The sequence below is a fragment of the Pithys albifrons genome, chromosome 4 (assembly GCF_047495875.1).
Source record: "Pithys albifrons albifrons isolate INPA30051 chromosome 4, PitAlb_v1, whole genome shotgun sequence".
Taxonomy (NCBI): Eukaryota; Metazoa; Chordata; class Aves; order Passeriformes; family Thamnophilidae; genus Pithys; species Pithys albifrons.
In genome coordinates this window covers 7,745,818-7,769,258 of record NC_092461.1, presented here as the reverse complement: position 1 = coordinate 7,769,258, position 23,441 = coordinate 7,745,818, and the positions used below count along the sequence as shown (strand labels likewise).

General features: G+C 41.6%; 1 protein-coding gene across 1 annotated transcript in view; it reads right to left on the bottom strand.

Annotated features, from left to right (window-relative positions):
* Positions 1 to 17,114: 17,114 nt before the first annotated feature.
* The window catches only part of PXDC1 (PX domain containing 1), a 28,338-nt gene continuing 22,011 nt past the window's right edge, over positions 17,115 to 23,441 (bottom strand). Inside the window, exon 5 of the mRNA XM_071553325.1 lies at positions 17,115 to 21,280. Coding sequence (XP_071409426.1) covers positions 21,163 to 21,280 — 118 coding nt within the window. The 3' untranslated portion in view covers positions 17,115 to 21,162. The remainder of the gene's footprint in view (positions 21,281 to 23,441) is intronic.

The following is a 23,441-nucleotide window of genomic DNA, read 5'->3' as shown; positions in this document are numbered from 1 at the left end:
GGGGACAGGAGGTCAGAGTTACTCAGCCCTCCTCAGCAAAGCAGGGCCTCCTTGCACTGGTACACTTCTCTGCAAGAGAATGTGTTTCACTTGGCCCAAGAAATCCATCCTATCAAGACTCTCCAACGTGCAGGGATACCTCCTGTTTAGCTTGGTGTTGTTGGACAGAGTTGCTGCAGCAGCTGCTGTAGCTGTTGTTAGAACTGCTTATTCATAAATCAGAACTGAGAAACTTCAAGGTAATTCCCTCTCTATCCCCAGATGTCTGGCCAGGGCTCTGGGCTGTGTTGGTGGAGTCCACTGAGGATTTTCCTGTCTGACCCTGTGGTCTGGTCTGCTTTGTGCAGCAAGAACACACTGCATGGCCCTCAGGGACCCTCCCCACCCCTATTCACAGCTGGATCCTGATGAGCTCTAACTTGGTCATTGTTGAGAGTCCTCCAAACACACAACCATTCCAAACCAAAAAAGTTCAAGGTTAATTATCAAAAGGAGATTGGAGTTTCCAAAATTATTTCCTGTAACCACTAGAAGTTAGTTCAAACAAAGCTACTTAAAGTCTCAGGCAATTACAATTCTCCCCACACTGCTGTAAACCAGAAAGTTCAGCTGTTCACCACTACTACATCCTTATTTCTGTTCTGTGTCAACCACATTAGCATGAAACTATAGATGCAGGTCAAGCTCATTTTAGGAGCTTCTTCTCCACAAATACATTCTAATTCCTAAAACATTAGGCACCTTTTCATCATACCCATACCCTAAGTGTATGATCTTTAATTTACAGCCATGAAAGTTGGATAAAAGCTTTTACTTTCAAGAATTTCCCCTTCATGATCTCGAAACATTCTAGAAATTGCAAAAGACTGCTCAAGTATATTAGTGTATGGCTCAGCACTGTTTCTAACACTAGCTCTGTGCATTGATCTTTGAACGAGAGTTGTAGATAATATTGTTAAATACATTAATGAAATCTCAAGCAACAAAGCAGTGAAACATAATATACACAGAGTAAATATGTCTTAATTTTGTTTAACAGGAAGATACTGCAGGTATTATACTTCCTCCATGGTAATCACCTTCCTGAGAACATCAGCTCTTTCCCACTAATTAGACAGGGTTTGGACATACCTAACTTTGGCCTTCTCCACTGTCTTGTTAAACATCCAAACCAGGCAGTTTAACACATCCACCAAGAATCCAGCTTCCTCACAGTCAGAAAAGGTATTTATGGATTGAAAGAAAGGTGCTTTTCAAATTTTCCTGTGTCCAAAAGATCCAATTTCTGAGATTGCAGCAACAGCAGGAGCCCTCATGGAGGTCAGCTGCTGGACATGGTCTCTGTAGCTGTGGTCATAATATATGAGGAATTTAATCTTGAATGGAGCTTTGTTCAAAAACAGTCTATGATGATTTTTCTATCCTTTCTTCTATTGTGAACCTGCCAGTCAGTAGGGAACAGCAAACAAGAACAGCTAAGTGGAAGAGACAGCTGTGAAAGGATTTAGGAAATTCAGAAGTGTATCAGGAAATTACAGTTTCAGTGTTTATACGTAATATTTTTCTTAGTGCAATAGAGTAATTCTGAAAATGTAGAAAATATCAGTTAATCTTTGGAAACTTGTATTCCAAATGATGCATCTGTATTTTGCAGTTATTATGATGTCCTGGCCAAGAGGAAGGACTGCCTGGTATTACCTTTAGTGCAATGTGATGGTTTTTGCCTCCAGGATGCTCAATGAGTCATTAAATTATTGAACAGACAGACAACCAAAAACAAAAAACCCACACCAACCAAAAAACCCACAACAACAAAAAAAATTAAACCACAGGGAAAGAGACTTACTTGGTTTTGCTTTTGACAATCAGTGCAGTAAGTGAGAAATACCTGGTCAACATAGTAGCAAATACTCTTTTGCCTGCATGAAGTAAAACTGCTGGCAAGATTAAGAAAGAGAACTGGTCCTAAAGAAGAGTTGTTCTGGCTTTATCCAATGACCAGAGGAGGGTGGATTCTAACCAGAACACAAGAATCATTCCCATGCATCCCTTCCCCACTTTCAGGCCAATTGCTTCTGGGACAAGGAAGTGGTCACAGATCCCAGTACACGGAGTCTGACATCGACTTCTCTGCTGGAGAAGAGGAAACAAACTTCCCAGGACATATCTCCCTTTTTACTAACTTTTGCATCCTCTTGTGCCCATCCTGTTTTATTGGAGACTCTAAACCTCTATTCATCATCCCTCTTGACATTGATCTTTGTTGTGATTCAAATTATTTTTAGCACCAAAGCTCTGGTTCTGATCAGTGTAAAACCACAATTTCTGCAAGTGAAAGTGGCTATAACCTGTCACCCCAAGTCAGTCACTGCATGGGGACATCAAGCTCTGGAGTGCACCAGTAATCAACATAACAAGCAAAGCATCTGCCTGAATAATGCCCACAAAAATACCTCTTTCTGGTAGATCAGGGAGAGGCTGAAGTCATAGTTATGACTGAAATAACTGGAATGAAAAGGATGATTTCATTGATTACTTCAATCAACAAGACAATTGCTTTTCCTCTTACAGCTGCCACTACATTCACAGCCTCCTAAAGCCATCACAAAGGCCAATTCCTTTCATACTAACAACATTACCAGACTAAACTAATAAAGAGCAATCAGCCAGCAGAGAACTATAGAAACAGGCTTATTTCTTGATGAAAGACTACAATTTTTCTATAAATTTTTCCATTAAATCCCAGCCTACCGGGATTTATGGGAGGCAGGAAGCAACGGAAAAACATCTAGAACTACTGCAGTGATTGTCCTGAAGTTTCTGAACAAACTCCAATGCACAGACACAGAAGATAGGTTTTTTCCTATGAGACTGAGCATGATTCACCACTATCTCCTTTACAGCTACGCTCCCATCACTGCCCAGGGTACCTGCACTGGTATGTGATGAGGCAGCAGCAGTAGTGCCACGTGATGGTCAAGAAAATCACTTCTCTGACAGACAACACACGTACAGAAGCCCAAACCTCTTGCAAGTAAATGAGACTGAGTCAGCCCATGCATTTTGAGTATGGACAGTCATATAGAAACTCATGAAGTACCACCTATCCCCTTCATTAATCACCTGCTAACAGGTGATTCAAGCCTCAAGGGCTTGTAGGTCATTCTCAGAGCCAAGTTATGTTTGAGATTCTTAATTCTCCTGAGAGGCCTTCATGGTTCTGAACTCAGCCAGAAAAGCTTGGTCCGGGTAAGTGCCTTAGTGCATATTGCTGCTGCTTCATGTGAGAGCACAAACACTGTCAGTAAAAGCAATAACTTTGAGAAATTCTATCAATTCCATCCCTCATATGTGAAATAACAGGTGTTTTGGTTGAGTCTTATGCTCCCTTCAACAGGGATGAATGCAAAGCGAGAAGGAGCCAAGAAAACATAATGGTTGGGACAGAGTTAATTAAATGAACTGATTTAAGCCCAGTACTTAGATCCAAATTTTAAAAATTTTCCTTTAAAGTGTAAAGCTTCTTCAGCATATGGAAATGTTGGTGAATATTCAAATATACATACACATATAGATACACAAATATACATGTATGCCTGTGTATATACATTTAACTCAAATATTTACATCTGACTCTGTTAAGAATTTAACTCCTTTAATTGCACTAGATAAGGGCAATCCTAAACACAAATTTTCCCTAGTAACAGCACTACACTTATAAGAATAACATGGTGGACTCTTTCCAAATTGCCATATTGTAATTGTTAGGGCATAATTGCAAACAGGAACAATGTGTAATCACAAGATTGAGTATATAACCTAAAATGTTTAAAACTATACTCCTTACACAGCTGAGATAATGTGTTATCTAAGAAGTCATTCAATATCACAGGAATCCTCTCTTATGACAAGGAAAATTACATGATAGCTACAATAAAAATTGGAAAAAAGAACTCAAGAACCAGCCCAGCAGTTCTTGTCCTGCCTGAGCTCAGTTTGTACCTCTTTAGCTGGAAGTACAGGTGACATTTAAGGCAGTTAAATGCCTCCCTGACATCCCACCCCGTCAGATCTCGGAAGCTCAGCAGAGTCAGCCCCGGATTAGTACTTGGATGGGAGACCTCCTGGGAAATGCTGGGTGCTGTAGGTTCTAGTCCTGAGGACTTCACTGGCACTGTCCAAGCTCTCTCGGCCGTGGCAGATGAACCTCAGGACTTAAACGGTGGGGCCAGTTCTGCACACGCTGAGACTCACCTAAAATCCACTGCGCAGGCTGGAAGGGCACACCCATGTGGGGACAGCCCTTCCCAAATCTTCGTTCGTGAAGCCGAGCCACACACACACACACACACAGGAGACACAGAAGACAAACGCAGCTGCAGTGAGTGGGATGAGTGTCTTACCATGTATTAGCCCCCCCTTATTCAAGGGCACCAGAAAAGTGGGTGCACTGAGGCCAGATTGGGGCCAAGGACAGTGGGAAGGCACAGAGCAGGGCACACACACAGATTGTAACACACTCCTTTGGCTCTCCATGGCGGTATCTTCATTGAGCCCTTTTAACAGAGCTGCCTGCAGGGCTCAGCAGCACCTCCCCACTCCACAGGAACCATGTCTTTGAACAAAACAAGTCTTGTTTTAAGTCTCATTCAGTTTTGGCAACACATAGTGTACATTGGAAGCAATCAAGAGCTAAGCAGACAAGCAAAGAACAGAGCCACCAAAAACATGAGCCATTCACTTAAGAAATGGAGTTTATGATCTTTGTGAGTCCCTTCCATCTCAGACTATTCTGTGATTTTGTGATTTAACTACTGAGATCACAAAAATCAGCTCCTTGCAATAATGAGCCATCAGGACACAGATGAATTTAGCTCACATCCACTTGCCTCCTAAATACCACAGTCCACAAACCTTCCCCTGAAGTCCTAAACCCTCATCTCAGGTGAAAACAGAGCTTTTCTCTTTGAACAGTAGTTGCCATTTTCTCTCCCAGCTCGAAGTGCTTGCTATGCCCAAACCACATCTAACACATTTTGGGAAGATGAACAGAATCTTTTTGGGGATGCTCCAAAGACAGACAGCTGTATTTTGCACAAACCCAAAGGAACACAGGAGGATTCAAGTGTCACAGCATCCTGCTAACCCAAATATGGCAGCCCAGCACATCTTACTTGGAAGCAGTGATCCATCTGTGTGCTTGTACTTCTGCCAGGATGAGGAGCTTTTAGGGCAGATGGGGCTGTGAGGTTCTTGCTGGCACTGCAGGAGGAAAGGGGAGAACCCAAGCAAGAGCCTTGGCTCTCAAATAATGGGCACAGAAACAGAGCTGGGGGACAAGATAGAACAGGGAATACAGCTACTCAATAAACAAATATTTGCATCAAGGAAGTGATGGCAATGTCTGTTTTATATTTATTTAATAAGCTACTGTCCTGAAAAATGATGTGTCAAATTTTGCAAGTGAGATCGTAGATCAGATTTGCAATTTCTCACTCTCACAAGTGACCAAATAGTGACCATCTACAAGATCAATGCTACGTTTTTCCTACTAGGAAGCCACAGTAGGCTCAAACCCATTCAAACTAAGAAATGAAGATTGTAATATTCTTATTTAGTAGGTTTTAATAAAAGGCTGTCTTGCATGAACGTGGAAGACATTAATATTTATACCCAACTGAAAGAAGACTGCCTGTCACTAATTGCCATTCATCTACTGAAGACCTTAATCTCTCTAGTCACTACTGCTCATATTTCTTTCCTTTAAATTTAACTGCCTTTCTTGCTGTGACCTATTTTCTAGAGAACATATACTCAGATAATGCTGGTAGATCAAATCAAATCTGTGGCTATGCTTCTTTTGAACAGAGACATGTCCTTTGCACTCAAAATACAACACATCAGGCTTTTTCTGGCATTTATTTCTAAATAGAAACACTAGATCTGATGAGATGCCTGGTTTGAACTGAGACTCAGTTATCCTTATTACCAAAAGCCTTTTTGGATTACAGCAACAAAAGCTCACTATTTTTCTCAAAACAGGTTGGAATATCTCTACAAGTAACTCAATTGCTATCTCTTACACAGTAGTCACACCTTCCAACATACTCAAAAATCAGATGGGAATAGCTCTTCCCACATCTTCCTTGTCACCCCAAAAAGGGCACTGTTGTTAGCCTGTGAACTGCTCACATTAGAAGACAAAGTTATTACATGGGCAAAGAAATCAGAACAAGCCTAACTACTAAAAAAGGCTCGTTAAAATCATTTATTGTAGGCCAGGAGTCCCTTCTGAAGCTCTTCTCACATTAATGGACATCTTGCCTCTTGCTGCACTAAGAACTGAATCAGGGCCTTGGCTTTTGCCCAAGAGCCCCTACACTGAAAACCACATAGAACTTTTTATCAGTTGCAGCAGATAAAAGGCTGAATTGACCCTACAAAGACTTGTAGCCAAGTTTCAGGGGAGAAAGGTGGGCACATTGATGGAACAAGAGCAGTCACGCATTCATGTTCTCTTTATATCAGCTCAATTATAAAAAAGAAAACTGTGGGTTTTGAGGGGCTTTTACTCTTGATTGGGACAATTTTCAGCTTGCACATATTTATGCAAAACTTCAGTGTTTGAAAAAAACCCAAAAATCTGTCAAAAGACTATTTCAAGCACTCTTCAAAATTAGCTTTTTTTCTCCGCCGGAGAAGAAAGTCAGAACCTTTGTACTAGGCCAGCTGGATATGGTGCAGTTCTGTCTTGTTTTTACAAATCATAATTCATGTTTTCTAATGCAGCATTATGATCAAAACCATGACTGTACTTGCTACAGTACCTATTTTCCATGGATTTCCTTCCACTCAATGTTGGATGCATCTTCAAAAATGTTTTCTGTAAAATGAAAATAGGGAGCTTTTTCCTCTTTCTATACAATTTGCAGTGCAGACCAGACCACAGCTTGACAGCTTTGAAGAATTTGATGCAATGGATTTACATCTGCAGCCAGCCATTACAATCTTGATCTTCTGGTGCTTCAGTGACTGCCTTTCAAATCAGTTTTAAGTGCCCTCATATTCAGAGTCATGGAATGGGTGAGGTTGGAAGGAACCACAGTGGGTCATCTGGTATTCAAGCACAATTCAAAAACTAGTGGCAAATAGGACCAAGGGTAAAAAAGAGTGACAATTGAAGGGATGAAAAAATATACACCTATCCTTACCATGTTCTGTAGATTTGTCTTCAGGCAAACAGAAGACCTTCTAACAACAGGGATCTTACAGTGCAGCTGATGAGTGAGGAACTCAAATAGCACAGGTTCATTTGGGTAGATATTCTTGAAAGGAGAGAGCTTTGATTCTGGATCAGTGACTCAGTTTTCAAGTGCAGTACTTTTACAGAATAGTCATCAGTGTTTCAGAGGAGAGAGCATGTCAGAAAAAAGGACGGATAGCCAAAGGAATCCCATCCCATTACCCCACTGATAACCAAACTCACTACAGCAGATTTAACAAACTTAAGCCAGTCAACAGTTCCAGTGCAGCCAGGTCTGTGTTCCAGTTCAAAAAACTAGTCACTGCTACTGCTGTTTGTGTGACATTTCAGTCCAGTGAAAACCTTCTCTGCCTCTAAGATGCTTTTGGAAAAGCAGATGCAAGATCCTGTCACTTAGATATTGCAGAAAAGTCTACCCTGCTTATATTAATTGAAAGGAGAATAACACTCATTACAGTTCCTAATTAGCACTAGATTCAGCAGAGGTTTCCATATCATATATGTGTGACATTCAGTGAGCATGTAGCAGATGTTAGTCATCTCATTTAACACACAGCTGGCAGAGCTTCCTCTCACAACAGAGTATTATGATGCAAAAGAACCAACCACAAATAGTCCTTGGACCTAAACTGTCCTTTGCAGAAGCATTTCTGGGTCACTAGTTGACCTGGTTTGGGTTTTAGGTACCCTCCATCACTAATTCCTAGAGGACCACCTAAGGACTGCTGAATGACTCTCAAAGATGAAGGTGAAGCTGTAAAAGGTTATTTTTGTGGAGTAAAAGGGATAAAACCCCACAGAGCCAGCCAATTGCTAGTTCACAGAGGCACACCCACAATTACTACTGCATATCTCAGAGCAGCCTCAATTCTCCCCAAATTCAGTTTGACAAGAGCTGTGCCCTATGTCTGCCAGCAGCATTAATGAGTGACCACCACAGACTCCTCTGCCAGGTGGTGAAGAACACGAATAAATATCTGCCAAAACTTCTCTCCATCAAGGGCTGTTGCCTTATCAGGACAACCCCATGGCTGGGAGGTGGCTGTCATGGACCAGCACCAGCCAACACTCATCCATCACAGCAAATAGTTCCTTAACTCTTCAGCTCTGGCAGCATTACAAGAGCACTCTATTAAATATGAATATCTTATGGTGTTAAGCTGCTACCCTCTATAAATAGCGAGGCATTCATTTTATTGGAATATGGAAGCCTGGAAATATCTTGCTTTGGGATTTGAATATTTATGGCCATTTGCAGTGTTCTGCTGCTCAGTAAGCTCCCCTAAATGGGTAGCTGCTTCTTCCATCAAAAACTCATTTTACTTGAGTACTGCAGAGCTGTACTGTAGAAGTTGCAAACAAAAAGACATCTGCAACTTGGGCTTTAAAAGGAAAAAGAATTAAAAATGGGGTAAATTTTTGTGTGCATTTAGCAAAAAAGGCGCATTGCTGACTGTAGCTAAATGAAGGATTTACAATAATTGATGAAAATAAAGAAAATTAGAGTAAATCCCTTGATAGTCTTGCCTTGAACATCAGTTACTCCCCTGAGTGTTTTTATCAACATCCATGAGATGTAGCTGCACTCACCTTGCAATTTGTGTTGATGCTTGCTCAGATAATCAGTTCTGTGTTAAAGTGGTAAAGAATTACAGCTAAACTCCATGGAGGAAGAGAACAAGAGAAGGCACCAAGCTTGTTTTCTAATGTAGGATTTTGCTTCCTTTATTGGTTTTAGTTTTCCCTTTCTCTCCACTACTATCAGGACTTGCAGATGAATATTAACCAAAGTTACCTGATTGGCAATTACCACTCCAGAATAAAAAGTTTTTGTAAGGGCTGGCTTACTTATCCCCTAGCTCCTCTCTCCAGGATACAAATGTTTCTTCAAAACACAGCTTCTTATAAGATTTCTGTACAGGCCCTGCAACCCTGTAGATGTGTCCAACATTTTTCCTGGATTCAATGAACCGAGTGCTGATCAGAGGCTCAAATATTTACCAATGCTACAAAGGAGTGCAAAGACAAGAAGAGATTCACCACATCTCTCCCAAAACTCCAGCCTTTTCCTCCATTTTATTTGGAGGAAAAAACAAAATTAAAGTATACAATTCTGAGTAAGTCCTTTTTTTTCTTACACAAGGAAACTGTCCAACTTGGTTTTGTAGCATGTTTTGCAACATGACCCGTTTCCTGTTCTTTAATACTCAAGAGACACAGAAATCAGAGTGTTTTCAGCAATCTGAAAAGACCTGATGGTAATGGAGAGCACTACATCTCACAGTAAGACAAGGGAGTTAAGAATAACATCTATTTTTCCAATTTCATATCAGCTTTTACCTAGGGCAGAATGGACATTATGGATACAAAGCACATTTACCCTGACCCAGATGTGCTGGGTTTGTATTTGCTCTCTGCAGATTTCCCACTCCAGGAGCAGCCGTATCCTTGTAACCATGGCAACCACTCATGGTAGATACCCTCAAAAGGCAAAAGCAGAAGGATGTAAAGGAATAAACATTTTAAGAAGGTTGTACACAGAGAAAAAGACAGCATCTTATCTTCACAAATGCAAGCCGGGGAAAGATGCAGTACCTTCATGCTGGAGGGTTAATTGTCAGGCTGGTTACCCTCCTCACTGGGCAGTGAGCACTAGACAAAGTCCTCTGTTTTAGGAGTAAATGACAACCTTACATCATGCCTAGGACAGATGTGCTTTGAATTCAAAAGAGTAATTTGGATTTTGTCATCAAAAATAAAAAAGTAAAGGTAGGCTCCTGAGTAAAATCATACCAAAAGTAGAGTCATATCTGAGTAGACCTTCACCTACCTAGTTCAGTTTTCTTCCTCCAACAGTGCCTGTAAATGAGGTAAAAACAAAGTACCACTGGAAGGCACTTTCACCCTTATACTCTCCCCAGCCTTAGGGGACTCCCTGAGCCTGTTGTGGTTTACCTAGAGAGTAAAGCTCAAAGAAGCTTTATCCCAAACACTTTTCCAGGTTCCCTTCCAAACCATCCTTTGGCAGGCAGCACAACAAACCTCATTCACTCCACGTGAACAACCACCTTGTGTGTGCCCTGCACCTACCCCCTACTAGGGTCACTTGTTGGGTCCCTGTTCTGTGTGAGAGGGAATAACAATCAATCTCTATTCCCCCCTCCTGTGTCACTCATGATTTTGCAAATCTCTATCATATCATTCACCCATTCCTGGAAAAGGGCAATTTTAGCCTACTTAACTGTCCCTTGAAAAGTATCATCTCACACCTTTGCTCACGTGTGTTACCTTTCTTCAGAATTTCTCCTTCTGTAACACATCTTGAGATGAGAGCATCAGAAGTGCCTGGAGGGGGTGAGCCTTGGAAGCAGGTAGTAGCTTTTTAATCTCTGTTGTCTTCCCACAAAGTAGTCATTTTTAATCCTTTATTCCTTTACTACTGAGCACTAAGCTGATGGTTTCATGGAACTATTATAAACCCAGAGTTTCACCCTTAAGCAACAATAAGAAAGTCTTAGCTCAGAATACTATATGTGAAGCCAAGATTACTTTTACCCAAGACTTACCTTTATTTGCCCTGAATTTAATCTGCTATCTTACTATACATCTCTCAAATTCAGCAGATCATTCTTCAGTCTACCCTTGAGCTCCTCCAGAGCACTTGGGTGATCAGTACTAGCCCTGGCAATCAGTTGAATCTCCCTTTTTTTATTTGTACCTCAACCTGTTCCATAATCAATTCAAATTTTAAGCTGATCTTTTGCTGAATCACTAGAAGCATAAAATGGCTAAAAATAATGGCATAGGAAATCTCCCCAACTTCTTCTACACTAATAATTATAATCTCTGCAGTACTCTTCTCCACATGGCTAACAGCTGGCTCCACCAGCCTTCTGGGGAGCTTTTTGTTCTTATTGTCAGTGTCTGCAGCCTCTTCTCCCCCTCCCATGGCCCCAGTAGCTATTGCCCCAGGCCAGCTTTGAGTCTGTGCAGCTGTGTGACCTTGGACCTGACTGCTGGGATCAGAGCTGGGGGCCTCTGCTCCTTCCAGGGTATTAAGCTCAAGCCCTTGCTCTTGGTCCCTGACCAAGCCATGCTGTAAGTGGCCCAACATCCACCCTTGCCCCTCACAAATACAAACCCTGAACCAGTGTCTTAACTTCCCAGCATTGGACCTGCTTGTCACAATGGGCCCATCTGGCAAGCTGGACTCCTGGCTGCCCCTGGTCACCATCACCCAACTCACACTGCTCTCTGCCTGTGACCCAGCATGAGAACACTGACCTACCTACTCTACATCACCTTCTCTCCTGGCTCCCCATCCCTGTGGAGCAGCCTCTGCTACCTGGCAGACAGGCTGGAAGGAGGACCAATTCATTTTCCTATCTAATTCTCATATTTGTATTGTATTACAATGATAAACTTCAAACTCATGAGGACTAAACCTGAGGAATGGTTTTGGAGAGAGATGTGGAGAGGAGGGAAAAAGGGATGCCCAGTTTATTCTAGTGTTAGCACAGGAGGCTCAGCACATTCCCTGTGCATGACCCTGATCTGGTCACTTAACTGCTCCCTGTCAGTCTCTCTTGCTCTAAAAGGAGATTAAACTTTTCTCCTGAGACCAAAAGAATGCTCCTTTCTCCCTCCCTGTAACAAAAGTCAACAGCCACAGCTCTGACGAGCTGGGAAAACTTGGAAGTTTGCCATTAACTAGCAAGTTAAGAACAAGGCTTCATTTACAGAGCAGGAACAAGATGAGCTATTCTGTAAAATCTACAGAAAAGATTGTAATCCTTCTCTGTGTTCAACATGTAAAAACACACTAACACTTGGTTGGGCATCAGATGCCACCCCTAAGCCTTGTAAAGATACACTTAGAAACTTGCAGAAAACAGCTTTTCATTCGGAAGGACCAAAAATTTACTAGTGAATATAATACATTAAAGGGCTTGTGTCAATGTAGGCAGCTTGTAGCCTCAGCTAGCAGGTTTTCCTTTTTTAAAAACATCTGTATTTAGCAATAATTTTACTGTGCCAAGCTACAAAGGAGATAGACTGTGGTCTTCCACCAACTATGCTTTAGAAAATTCTCTCCTACATTACCAATTATCAAACAACCACCAAAAAGAATGCTAATGCAGTTTTGATAACTGTGTGTTGAGGTTCACACAGAGGCACCAAAGTTAAAAAAAAGTCAATCTAAGCTCTGTAGTCATGTTTCAGCAAGCTGTAAGTGAACTACTGCAATGGGAGCAGAAGTGGGAGGGCACCTTGGAAAGGCAGGTCACCAAAACACCAGGTTTTATTGGTATAAAACCCATCTGTGATATCAAAATACCTTGCGATTTTTCTTGTCTCTGCTTAAGAAAACAAATGAAGTTTTGCAGTTCTCTGCATTTAAAATTATATTTTTTTGCCATTTCTCTCTTTCTCTTTTGTTGCAACTTTCTCAGTGCTAAAGTGACAAGAGAGGAGCAGGGAGAAAAATAATGATACAAGTATCAGGGGAGAAAAATAAAAAATTGGAATATGTCTTCTTTTAATTAAACTATTCAGGATGCAAATTGCCTTAAGAAAAGCTTTGCCTTGAAAATATGTATAGAAACATATGGAAAACCAGGCCCAGAGGCAGAAACACTATTTGTGAGTTGTTTTGTTTTAAACCAATATCATTGGTAATGATTTTAGGAAAAGAAAAAGATTATGAAGCAAGTCTGTACCTGAAAGTTTCATCTTTTCTACCCCACTTTCCCCTGTTCATATCAGTTGCTCTTAATAAAACACAATTCCCTGCAACATTTGCCCTTTAATATAAGCTGGAATTAACACACTCATGTCTATTAATGTTTAGCTCACCTGACTAAAGTATTTACCTTAACTTAGATTCCAGAGTCATCTCTAAGATGCACTGGCATTAACAAGGTAAAACGAGAACAAGCATGGTAATTTTCTCATTTTCAAACTTTAACATTTGACTTGGCTTCTGAATAGGGAATTTCATACAGAATCTACCCAGAGCATGGGAAAGGCAGTTGATAATAAGAATTACAATGGGTTACAAGATGGTCCTTGGTTCTGCAGATTAAATGGAGTAAGCACTTGGAATTCTGGTCCAAAGGACTCCCAGAAAGGGCTTAATATTTACTACATAAACCTAAGCAACATGGCATTCACAGGAAGAGGCCCTAAGGAATGAGGATTTTTCATTGCATGTCATATCTTTTCTCTCAGGACCTTGCAATTCCCAAGGTTTAAATTGTCATGCTGGATCTAAAGGGAGACATAAACAAGCCTTCCCTTAAATCTGCAGTGTGGTGCACAAAAGGAGGTGCATCCACACTGGGTGACTGAGCAGCAGATCCTACTACAAACCTTGAGCTGATAATAATGTGGAGGTGAGTTGTTTGGGAATAGCTTGGTATATAAATACCACACAGGAGTGTGCAGAGCAGAGATATCTTGAGCCCTGATCTAAACAGAAATTCAATTTCACCACTTTTTGAAGTGTGGCAACAGCCAGGTGGGAAGCTGCATTTCCCACCTGGGGAAATCATTTCCATGCTCTAGAAAGCTCGCTACAGGCTTTAATTGCTCAGAGTATCACTTCTTCAAAATGTGTGCCACATACACCTCCTTTTACCACCAAGAAATCAGCATTCACAAGTGCTATAGGTGTCCATGTTTCCAGTCTGTAGCCGTGCCCTCTGCTGCAGTCATGAGCTGTGCGCAGCTATTTTTAGTACAGCAGCCTGGAGTCCCATTTGATGTGTGTCATGTTGGAGGCTGCTTCACTGACCAGAATGAGAACAGCACAACACACAAGGAGCATAATTTCCCTCTTCACACTAATTAAATGTGTTAGGGGAGGTTTCTGAGAGCATCTAACTGCATATAAAATGAAAGATATCCATCTTCCTTTGCGGCTATTAATGAATCACCATTTAGACACCTAATAAACTTGCACATTAAATTCTAATCTCACCCTGCTTCCTTCGTTAACCTGAAGCACTCTACTGGTGAAAAACCCTATTCTTCTAATAGGCACTACAGTGCTTGATACTCCCAGATCAGGCTAAACCCCTGAATCTGGATCTGCAATCTCAGAGCTGCCTTAAGTGGTAAATCCACCTTTTCTATTCATCATGGCTATGCAACTGCTTTGCAACTCTCTTCTGACTCACTGGGATAAATAATTCTCTGCCCTGTTGCTTGTTTCATAAAAATCCTGTCTGGCACTGTAGCTTTCTGGAAAATAATGTCTCTTTCTCCATGTAAATGCCTCAGACATCTCAAGTTATCTGTTGCTACAGTACTTGTTACTGTATCCCTCGACTGGCATTACTTCTCCTTTTGCACTGACACCCACTTACGCCCATTAGCAGCCAGCTTTTCTCCCCTCAGTTATGCACCTAATCACCCATCCTCCACAGCTGGCTTACCACCTTTATCATTTCTCAGGCTGTTAAGCACAAAGGAGGCAAACATAATCACAAATCTTCTCACAGCTCAGAAACTGCAGTTTCAGTGCAGAGTGGTTAAATGTCCCTGTTGTCTCCTCAGCTTGAGCAGTGGGGCTCCCAACCCTCTTAACCAGTTCAAAACTAAACCCCAGGACATTATGATAGTTTCCCACCTGTGCTTCAGTAGTGATCAAGAAAAAAGGAGAACAAAATTAGTCTTTCTGGGAAACGCACTGCTTGCACATTCAACATGACCAGCACGAGTGATTGTGCAGGCTCCATAGTATTGTCCCACATATCAAAGCCCTGACCTTTATGGATCTCCTGTCAGGGAACACCTTCACACTGCCTCCAGTAAGGACTGGATTTACCACCTGGAGTCACAGGTTATAAGGCAAATACGGGCTCAAACCTGTGATTACTATGTCAGCTTGTTTGCTGGATTAGACATTTACTAAGTCTACAGAGAGAGGATGTCAACAGTGTTTCAAGTGAACGGCCCATTGATAAAATTTCTACCAATACAGGCTGGAATCAGAATCCCCCCTCCCACTCCCCAAACACATCTCCCAGTCATCAAGGCCTATAAATTCATTCTTTTTGGAAGCTACACATGAACAGATGTCATTTTATTCTAAAACTCAGGGCAACATTAATTTATCGGAAATATCAATGTCACATCAGTGTTTTTTAGCAGCTGAGTCATGAAGCAGGTAAACTCTCCAGAACAAGGTAACAATACTATTAATTCATATATTGTACACAGAGTATGTTCCCAGGCATGGAACCTCTGTAGACATCTCTGGGAAGTGCTTCCCTAGAACAGGAAAAATCTTGCTCTTTTCAGGAAAAAGAGCAAGATTGTAAAGATGAGGTTTATCACAGTAAGCACAACAGGGGAACTCACTGAGAATGTAGCAGGGTGGTGACGACAACAGTTCCCAACAGTCACCCAGTGAGCATCAAGCACTCACCATGTCAAAGGGCAGGCCAGAAAACCTTCACAACAGCTCAGGAGCAGGACCAGGGGCAGCCACTCTTGCAGTCCATCTTAAGAACCTTTAGGCCCTGGGCTGAGCTGAAGGAGAGCTCTTGGTGAGAGGGTGAGGTCCCAGGTGAGGTGGGTGGTCAAGGCAATCAAGCCTGTAAGTACCGTCACCTGCAGCCACCTGCATTTTTAATCCTCCACACATGGACATGCACTGTCAGGTGCATGGGGGATTAATTGAAATAGAAGCTGAATTGCTAAACCTTCTACATGATCTGTGTGATGCTTTAAAATGGCTATCACAAATTTTGTTGCTCCAATTAAGTTTAGCCCACTCATGTTATACAAAGGCACCTGATCAGACACAGACATCTCCTCCTTTCACAAAAACGAGTGGTTGCTTGTAGAATAGAGGGTGAAGAACTGTAGGATTCAGCACCTGGACACTGCCAGTGCAAGGGCACACAGGCCCACCCTCACTCTGACAAAGAAGAATAATTGCAGCTTCAAGACTAAAATTATTCCCGGAGATCTCTGTTTCCATTACAACCCTTCCCTTATTTCTCAATCCCTCTCCTTCCAAGCCATCCCTGCACCTCCTGCCCTCCATTCCACATACACCCACTGCTTGTTTTTCCATCTGAAGGTCACTTCAAGAAGGCTGGAAGCAGCATGTGGTATCACTGTGCTAAAATGCTGAAACAAGCTCCCATGAGACAAAAGGGAACTTGGCAAAATTTGGGAAATTCCTCTTCTGAAACGAGCACATGTTCATTCAGAAGTCATGGAATCTGTTCAACTTAATTTTAATGGTTATAAGGGAAAATAATGGACAATAGTTGTTTTGCTGGTGATGGTGCTGATTTTTTTTTCTATTTTACATAACAAAGCTGGCTTCTGGTACATGTAATTATTTCTATTTCCAGCTTGCCCCGGGACAAGGTGATACAGCTAAACAAGATTACTTGCAGATGGTTTCCAAACTAAACTACAACACTAAATGAAGCAAACTTACTAGTGGAAATTATTAAAGCTTCTTGGAGTCCCCAGGAATGCTGGAGGCATTTTAAGGTTACTGCACAGAGATTTGTAAAGAGGAGCAGTGAGTGCCTCCAAGGAGTCAAGAGCCTCCTGGGAGACACCAGGGGAGCAAAAGGAGTCTCAGTGGCTCACAGAGCCTTATAAACACATACACTGCAACTGTGGCCAAGTGTTTAATGTTGCCAGGTTGTGTCAGAAACATCTGTACCAGAGGGACATTCAAGGGCTTACATGGAGCACCAATGCATGACGTAAAAGATTTTAATGAAGAATTTCCTGTTTTTTAAAGTTCACTTGAAAACACACACACAGAGCTGATGCTGGGATGCTTTTAATCAAGATTCAGTGTTCACATTTGGATTTCCATTTGGATTTCCTTCTCGCCAGTGTATCAGCTGCCATTTCTATCTAAAGGTTTCTGTAGATTGTTTATCAGAATTTGAGGACTGGAAGGTGGGTGTTGAAGGCATCTCTGCAGCCCAGGCTGAGGCTGGGCTCTAATCCAGGACTTGCTGGCAGTAGTGGGCCCTTGTGCAGCTGAGAGACAAAGTCATACCAGCCAGATCTCCAGTTCAGACACGTAGGTAGCCTCACAAGACAACAGAAAATTAATTTTACTACTTTGCAAAGCCAGACAAGGCATTTTGAGAGATTAAGGAGCTTTTCTCTAAATCCTTACCTGGGCAGATTTCCTTAACAGCAGCCTCTTCAGTGAAGAACAACAATCAAGTCTTGTCACAACTCCTGTCCTCTGGTGCAAGGCATCTGTCTCCCAGATGTCCTGCTAGGACAGAAACTAATCCCTGAAAAATTTGTCTCAGCCATCTCTTGGAGTCCCATCCCCCTTTCTGTGATACCAAAGTTCAAGTTGTTCTTTCTCTCAACAGAGCATGGTGGGGTTATATACACTAATTGTAGGACACATAGACATGATAACAGGGCTTGGGAAAGCCCAGAGTTTGGATTCAGACAGTTCAACAGTAAATTCATCCCAGCAATTTCCACATCTTCGCTATGGACTTTCAGGTAAATGCAAATTCTCCATTTGTGAAATCTAGATATATTATGCATATTACCTTGGTATTTTGCCCTTCACTGAATCCCCCAGTGTATGTATTACTAACAAAGTTAATTATAATGAGAATGCTTTTAGAGCTAGAAAAAAATTACCTGACAGCACTGAAAATAAGAATGCTCTGTGTGCTATAAAACTTGGGAACTGCACTTCAGGGTGTGAATATTTCCACAAGAAAGCAATTACATTGATGAAAGATGATCAGTAAAATAGCCTGAATAATTTGTGTATGTGTGGGGAAGGGAGTTCAGAGATAGGTGACTGGAACAGGAGTGGATATAATTATAGGAAGCAATTAGAAAATGTTCTTTTTTTCTTTTCTTTTTTTTTTTTTTTTAGAGTTTGATGCTGAGCTACAGATTATTGCTGTTATGTGGCCTTGGATTCCAAGATTGAGTTTTTAACAGGTCATTGATGTAACAAAAAAATAACAAGACTGGTGGGCAAAATATAGCATAGTGTGATACACTTTCTCTTCCCTGACTCCCATAAGATTCGGTGACATTATTACACAGGAAGTATCTTTGCACTGTGGAGAGGGGCTTGGGGATAAAATTCTTGTGCCACCCATTTCCATTAGAACAATCAAGAGGTTAACCAATGAAAAATGCTGAAAATGAACATTTAATTGTTACATTTCTGAGGAACCACACATGCCAACCACCCAGTCAGATGGCAGCACTTTGCAACCCCCAGGGTATTTTTTCACAGGGCTCTGCAGACCTGAGCATGGAGGATTTTACCAGCTGCAATGGGTGAATTGGGGAGAGGTCTTGTTTAGAAATCTAAGACACGAAATTTTAGTACATTTTTCTTAAATGATGAAAGACTGATGTTTGTTTGTTCGGGTTTTTTTGCATGCAAGTACTGATTTTTTTTTACAGAGTAAGTGCTGAATTCTGCACCATGTTTCAGGTCCTGAGGCTGTCCCAGTTCCCTGGTCCTGCCAGGGTGGTGGGACAGGTTCCAGCTGCCTGGATCTGCCCTGACAGCACCACAGAACCGTCCCTGCTCCTGGCATTCTGCTTGGGAAGATGGAAATGAATGCAGATTAGCTGCTTTTCATATGAGGAATTTGGTTGTACACTTTAAAAATTAGCAATACTTCTCTATTTTTAATACATGCATCCTAAAGTGGTTTAAAAGAGTAGTTATCCTGTGTTTAATAATTCATAGAAAAATTCCAGTGAATCAGGGGATATTATTGCAACAAAAGCCAATGATGCTGATTTTCAAAATATTACTCAAGGAAAACTCAGTAACAGGGAGATGAAGTAGAATTATCCAATGCAACATGGGTGGCTGACAGCAAGGTCAAGAATTGAAATAAAATACTCCAGTCCAGTGCATATGTCTGCTAGACACTGTTTCAGCTTCGTCATGGTTAACTAAAAGCACTGATGGAAGAGTTAAAACTCATGAGAGTGAAACAAATAAACTTAAAAAAACATTCCAAATTCTAATTCAAAAGGCTGCTCTCTGTGTGAGTGATAACATATCCCTTTCTATTCTAGAAATTTACCTGATGCGAATCTGCTTTATTTTCAAAAAGAATAATTGCCAGATTTGATTCCACTGATGGTCTTGAAAATGCAGAATTCCTCCACTAAACTTAGTGGCATTAAACCACATCACCTAGACACCAGATCAACAGCTAGAGAGACAGGTTGCATGTGGATTGACATCATGTCTATAGTATGAGTAACATATGGAACACAGAAATTGTGAAAACTCAGCATGTTTCCAAAACTACAAGAAAGAGGATTTGGCATGTCTGGGAAAGCATCCTCAAATGAAAACAAAAAAAATGAAGCCACTGTTTTAAGCTGCAGAAGTTTACTGAAGGTGAGTTATATTTTATTTTATTTCATTAAAATATATTTTTAAAACATACTGTGTAAAAGAATTAGGATCCTCAATAATTTATTATTTACATTAACAAATTCTGTTTGACTGTTATTCTATGGATAGAAAAGTCTGCAGAAGGGAGACTCCAAGACCAAGCAAGCCTCTTTTCCAAAATGCTTTCCTTCCCATTTCAATCCCTTTGAATTCATATTTGCAAACAGCTCACAGAAAGCTCAATGAAAGATCAGGTTGGCAAGTGTTGAGCACTCCCAGTGAGTGCCAGGAATCCAGAGTGCTCTGCAAGAGAGACTCTGAGGACACTTTAATGTTGCACCAGTCAAGAGGCTGCAGAGTCCAATCCCACTCTTGCTCCCACTGTCCTGTCTCTGCTGAAATCCATGGCATTACACAATAAGGTCTGCACCTGACTCCTCCAGGCAGATCTTGCAAAGCTACACAGACACCTTGAAAAAGGTTGGCAGTGGAGAGAGTGCTTTTCCTCCCCCTGTAGACACACTACAGCTTATCAGTCTTTTTCAGTCCAAATACAACATAAATCTTACTGTCTTCTTTCCCAGCCCCTGGGAAGAGATATGCATAGGGAATTATCTCTCTGATGTAAACAACTTTAAGCACCATTCATATATGCTGGTCCACATGAAAAAAAAAATTGCATCCAAGTGCCTGCCATAGCCGTGACCCTTCTTAGCAGAGCAGCTCAGCTTTCCCATCAGCTTTCCAGACTTTGGAAATCATACAGGTACCCAAACATCATGCACAGTCCATTGCAATGCCAGCTGCTGTCTGCTTTACTATTCCAGGAAGGAGCAGTTGCCCTTTCAGTGATTATACAAAAGCCCATGATTAAAAGAAGTAAAGCCATCAGCACATGTGTTCTGTTTCCTGAGGCACTCAATGGTATTTCTGACATCTCGTGTAAGGCACCAATCATCCGGTAGCTGAGCAAAAAGCGACCCACAAGACCTCCATTAAGCAACCACAGAGGGAACTAGCAAAGTTCAACTGGTTTGCTTGTCTTCTTGCTTATACAGCACAAAAAGCGTGGTCACACCATCTGGCGAAGTTTCTGTTGGTATGCTAAAAGAGGAAGCCTCAAGTGGCACTGCAAGCCAAGGACCACGAGTGACAGGGTACTACAGCACAAGCTTCCCACGGCTGCAGCAGAGTGGCAATTCCCACAGGCAAGGCAGAGATTTCCTTGAGCCCCAAGAAGCCTCTGTTGCTTTGCTTTCACAGAAAACGAGTTTGTTGTCCACAGAGAAGCAGCTGTATCCTCACAAGCTGTCTCCATAGCACACAGTGGAGGACCACACTACAAATCCAGCTTTCTGGTGTACTTGCTGCAGCTTCTCTGCTGTTGGTCTTGTCTGCACAGCCTTATTCACAGAGATGCAATGCCAGAGAAAGCAGAGCCCATGGATGAAGAGGTTGGCTGGATGCTGGCTGACTGTATCACTGAGCAACCTCAGTCCAGAATGTCAGTCTCAAATGGGACCAGATGGTAGTAGGTCAAATTGGTAACATAAGCTGTTGGATCATCACTGTCTTCTAGCTCTGAGGTAAAGTCACTAACACTTTCAAACCTAAGGAGAAATGAAAAAAAAAAAAAAAGAAAAAAACAAACACCAAAAGGCATTAAGTAATTTATGTTCATTTAGAAAATCAAAGTCAAAGAAACTGGAAGAAAAGTGCTAAGGGAGAGGGAGAAGTACTTAAAGCTGATTCCATCCACATCTCCTCCTTCTCCTCACACACATGTGTATATGAGTAAACCATAGGCCAATGAGAATCATGGTGCATGCAAGCAAATAAAATTGTCACTCCTGACTTTTAAAGCTACTAATGAGGAAGGAAGTAAGCAGCAAGTGAGCCTTGGAAGACTGTGAGTCAGGCAGCTCAAGTTCCACTCCCCACCCCACCCTCCCCTCCCCATGTGGCAGCAACACCAAATGTCTCATTTCTCACACAAAAGTGGAAAGGGAACTGCCTTTATTTCTCATCTGAATTTGGACTCTCACCCTTTCACTTCACAGGTACCTTCTTTGGATTTGGCTTCTGTAAGAGGCCAAATGTCTAACACAAGTGGGAAACTATGACTACAGTGTCCTTCATCCAGAGCCTTGCTGTCCTCCCACGGCACAAGAGTTAGGTTTTGGCAAGCAGAGAAATCCCAGATATAAAGAGATTTTCAAATTTAGGTTTACTTTTTTTTTTGCATTTTCCTTCTCACTTCCCAACTCTTGTCTCATAACCTGGATTTTTGCAAGGATTACCCACTGTCTTGCATCTACTCTCAACCAGAAGGCATCAACTTGCTACAATATACACTGTCCTCAGTTACAGGCATTTCCATTCCAAGAAGGTTTGAACTTCTGCAGCAAGAAATATTATCTTCCTCCTAGATATTCTAGTAGTCACTGCAGACCAAGGATTAAATTTCATCTTACTTCTAGAAAGGGATTTGAAGAACTGTCAAGTTTCTTTTCCTCACACTCTCTCTTGAATATTTTGAAAGAACTTCCATTCACTCTGATAGACTCAAAAATAAAGTGAAATAGAAGGTGAAAAACTGCACAAAATGGAAAAAGAAATCCTGACCTAGCTCTGACTATAGCACATGTGTCTAATTCCTTTTTAGGTGGCATATTTCAGCTCTCTGAGTGGCAGATAAACAGAGGAGCTTTAAAATAATTAATGTTTAAAACTGAATCTTACTAACACATGAACGAGTTAGACTCTTTAGGTAAGTGAAGCAACTGCAGACATTCCTCTCATGTCCCCCTAAAGGGTGACCTAAGACTCAGGTATTTCAGAGGACCTGAAGAAGAGTGGTAGGATAAACAAACAGATAAATCTCCCACTCCCATCTCTTCCTGAAACTTTACTTGGAAGCATTGTGAATTATTGGATAGCCTGGTCTATACATCCTGCAATGTATGATCAGTTCTGTCTTTTCCATACTCCTACCTGGTCTTTCTTGTCTCTCCAACTATGAGAGCCACAACATTTCTTTGAGCAGAAACTTATGGATTTTCTCCTGCAGTGCTGTTGCTATGCTCTTTACTTTAAACGAAACAGAAATGAGACTGAACTTCGAATGTTTATTACCCTCATTCCTCTACTCTCTCCAGGCTGTTTGCTTCCCTGCATGTGTGGGAACATGTGCAGAAGGGAGTTGACTTGATATCTTGCAAGCAGTTCACAGATCACGTTGTGCTATCTCATGCACTGCTAGTGATCCAGAAACAACAGATTATGAAATACCAGTGGGGCAGACAGAGTGAAGAAAGCGGAAGAGGAGTCAAGAAGGCTACTCAGATCCTGCTCTCTTTCTCCTGCCGATAGCATAAAACTAGATTATTACAACTGAGGGGTCCCCCAGATTTTGTGGTTCTTCAGGATCACTGATAGGTTACTACAAGCAGGATGTGAGGAACAAAGCAGTGGCATTCAGGTGCTGTGGTTAAGCTTTTCCTGCCACTGAAAGGGAAGTATGGGCACAGAAGTCTGCAAAGCACCATTCTAGAGTGCTCATAAAAACCAAATCCAGTAAAGCAGGACTATATTTAGCCATGTATAGGGCATTCAACAAGCAAAATACTTTTGTGTTGTTACCAACAGGTCTTCTTCTCAAGACAGACTCTGCAAGCTACCATGGACCTGCAGATTTCTAAAGGACAAAACTGCTGCCCTTCCCATTTTTTCCTCAAAGTACCTTGACAGACACACTGTCTTTCACAAGAG